At 48.1% G+C, this 3000-nt stretch overlaps 1 protein-coding gene across 1 annotated transcript in view; it reads left to right on the forward strand.

Moving 5' to 3' along the window:
• Positions 1-993: 993 nt before the first annotated feature.
• LOC105819070 (leucine-rich repeat-containing protein 37B-like) overlaps positions 994-3000 on the forward strand; it is a 3774-nt gene continuing 1767 nt past the window's right edge. The window contains 1 exon segment of the mRNA XM_012655232.1: positions 994-2376. Coding sequence (XP_012510686.1) covers positions 994-2376 — 1383 coding nt within the window.

Raw genomic sequence — 3000 nt, forward strand, 5'->3', positions numbered from 1 at the left:
AAGATGAAGCACCTTCTCAGTTTACTTATTACCGGTTGTAGTAAACAATAAACAAGTCATAAAATAGATAGGAAGGGTTGTGAATTAAGTCAGTTGAGTTCTATTATAGTAGTATTTCAAGAAAATTATTTACCCTGCTGACTTTAAGATCCTAAGTGTCTTCTCCGTGTGTGCACACAGGATAGACCTCTGAAAAGTGGCGTAGTTACTTCTAGGTTAACGCTTGTGGTTAGCCAAGGCAGGATGGGGGAAGTTTGCCCATGCTGACATAAAGGGCTATTCTCTCTGATTCACACATTCTCTCCTAGACTGAATTGCCCAACTCCTAAAACCCCTCCTACAGAAATTCTGGAGTCATCACTGATTCCGTGACAGTCCCTATCTAATAGAGTGGTGAATTAATTATCAAACATGGAACAAAGAATACTGAAAGTTGAGCAAAATGGTAACATTTTGGAATAAATAACCGTAATGTGTGTTCTGCCTGCCACCCTAACTGGTGCTCATTTTACAGGTCAATTGTGTTTCTTGGAAGCAGTCCTGCCAGGGAGAGGAAGAATATCTCTCAGATTTTAGTTTGGAGGAATACGAGTTCAGGCTGCGAAAACTGGACTAGCACTTCTGAATATACGGAGAGGCGAGGCCTTGGGACTTCCTTGGAAATCTCAGCCGTCCCTACCACAATGGGCTGCTGGAGTTCTGGGGCCACCCAGGTCTGTGGCCCAAATCCTGCCTCACTAAGGGGGTAGTGGTGTTCCTGTGGGGGACAGTTGTACCTCTGCAGGGGAAGAGAGGCTTGGGCCCAGTGATTGTGGGGAAAATCTCCCCTGATAGCATGGAGCCGATCTGGGCCTGAGCTAAATAAAGGCTGCTGCGTAAATAAAGGTGTCATAGATAAAGGGCGGGGCAGGGTACGCGGTTGCTACGGGGACTCATGCGGCAGAGATGCCATAAGTGTTTCGGCTCCCGCTCGCGCTGGAGCCTTCGCACGTCATGTCCCTACTGCGCCTCTGGACCCTATGGGTCCTTCTCATGTGGCAATCGTTGTGGCTGTTGGTCCAGGCAGCTCTGCTTCTGGAGTGGGCCTGGGACCTGGTCCGGCTGACCTCTGAACCCCTAGGACCCACCAGGCCCTGGTCTTCCCGCTCCTCTGATCTCCCACCCGAATCGCCCCACGCGCTTCCACCCTCGGCAGACCCTGAGGGCTTTGCTTACCTGGGGTCCTCTGCTTCTTCCCAGATGTTGGCCCCGCCTCGGGAGTTGACGGAGACTTCGGCTCCATTCCTGGACACGCATTCAGCTCAAGAGCTGCCGCCAGGGCCAGATCCGTTTGCTGTTCCACATCGGGATCTCAGTGACAAGCTGACTGGACAACAAAGGCCCCCAGAGGTGGTTCCAGTGCCAGGTTGGGATCAGACTCGAGTCCTAGCTCTACCTGCTCAACTCAGAAGTAAGATTGAAGCTGTAGGTCTAGATCAGCCTGCAGACCACCAGGCATTGGAAATATTTGTTCCACCTCTAGATAGTCAGAGTTCAAAACCAACAAGGTTTATTATTTCACCAAAGAACCTAAAGAAAGACCTAGCTTAGCATCAACGACTTACTAAGGTGGTTTTTGGAACTTCAAATCAATTTGCATCAAAACCTCAACATCAAAAACAAACTCTACGGGATGGTGATTACCTAGATCCAAGTACAGATATAGTTTATCCTGGTGGCCTACCTCTGGAATTCCTAGAGAACTTAGATGAGCCTGCAGGGCCTCCTGAATTTTCTCAATTCCATCTAGAGGATGAAATTCAAAATCCAGAGACCACTAAAGAGATCCAGTCTTCTTCATTCCAGCAAGAAGCCCCAGAACAATCCTCTGAGGAGGTAGAACCTTCTTCAACCCAGCAGGAGTTCCCAGCTCAGCCTCCACAGCCTCCTGAGCAGGTTGAACTTTCTTCAGCAGAGCAGGAGGCCCCAGCTCAGCAGCTACCAGATACTGAAGAGGTTGTAGCTCAGCCATCAATACATCATGAAGTGAACGTTCCATCTCCAAGTTGGACTGCAGCTCAGCACTCAGTCTTGTCCAGAGTCACAGTTAAACCTGTGGATCTGGAGCTTACAGTAACTCCAGAGCCAGGTAACAACACTGAACCTACTCCAAGTCGGCAGCAAGCCCCAGCTCAGCCTCCAGAGCACCCTAAGGAGGGAGAACCTTCCTCAACCCAACAAGAAGCCAAGCTCCTGAGGAGGTTGAACATTCCTCAACCCAACAAGAAGGCCCAGTTCAAACACCAGAGCTCCCTGAGGAGGTTCAACCTTCTGCCACCCAGGAGGAGACCCCAGCTGAGTCTCCAGGCTTTCCTGTGGAGGCGGAACCTTCCCCCAGTGAGCAGGAGCAGCCAGCTAAGCATTCTGAGTTTCCTGGAGAGAGTGAACCTTCTGAAACCCAGCAGGAGGCCACAGCTGAAACTCCAGAGTCCCCTGTGGAGAGTATAGCTCAAACTCCACCGAATCGTGAGGAAACAGTTCAACCTCCAGGTGAGGATCACCCTCATCATTTTAACTTGCTCATGTTACAGTTAAACCTCCAGATGTGGAGGTTATCATAACTTCAGAGCCTACCAAGGAGACTGAATCTTCTCTAACCCAGCAGCAGTCTATCATTTTTAGGGATGTGCTGGAGGTTGAAGGGGTAGAGACTTGGCAGGCTCTCAATCTACCAACCTGAAATACCACAATCTCTTAGGAAAACAATTTTGTACTCCTATTATATCCTCGAGAAACTCAGGCAAAAGTGTTATAGGAATGCATGTACAAGAAAGTTCAAAGCAGCATTGTTTGTAATAACTAAAAACTAGAAAAATCTCAATATTCATGAAGAGTAGAGGAATAAATAAATTGTGGTATAGTGATACAGTGAAATACCCTAAGGTGGCATTATTCAATAGAAACATGATGTGAGCCACATATGTAATCTTAAATTTTCTGGTAGTCACTTAAAAAATAAAA

This window comes from Propithecus coquereli, unplaced genomic scaffold (assembly GCF_000956105.1).
Source record: "Propithecus coquereli isolate 6110/MARCELLA unplaced genomic scaffold, Pcoq_1.0 Scaffold469, whole genome shotgun sequence".
Classification (NCBI taxonomy): Eukaryota; Metazoa; Chordata; class Mammalia; order Primates; family Indriidae; genus Propithecus; species Propithecus coquereli.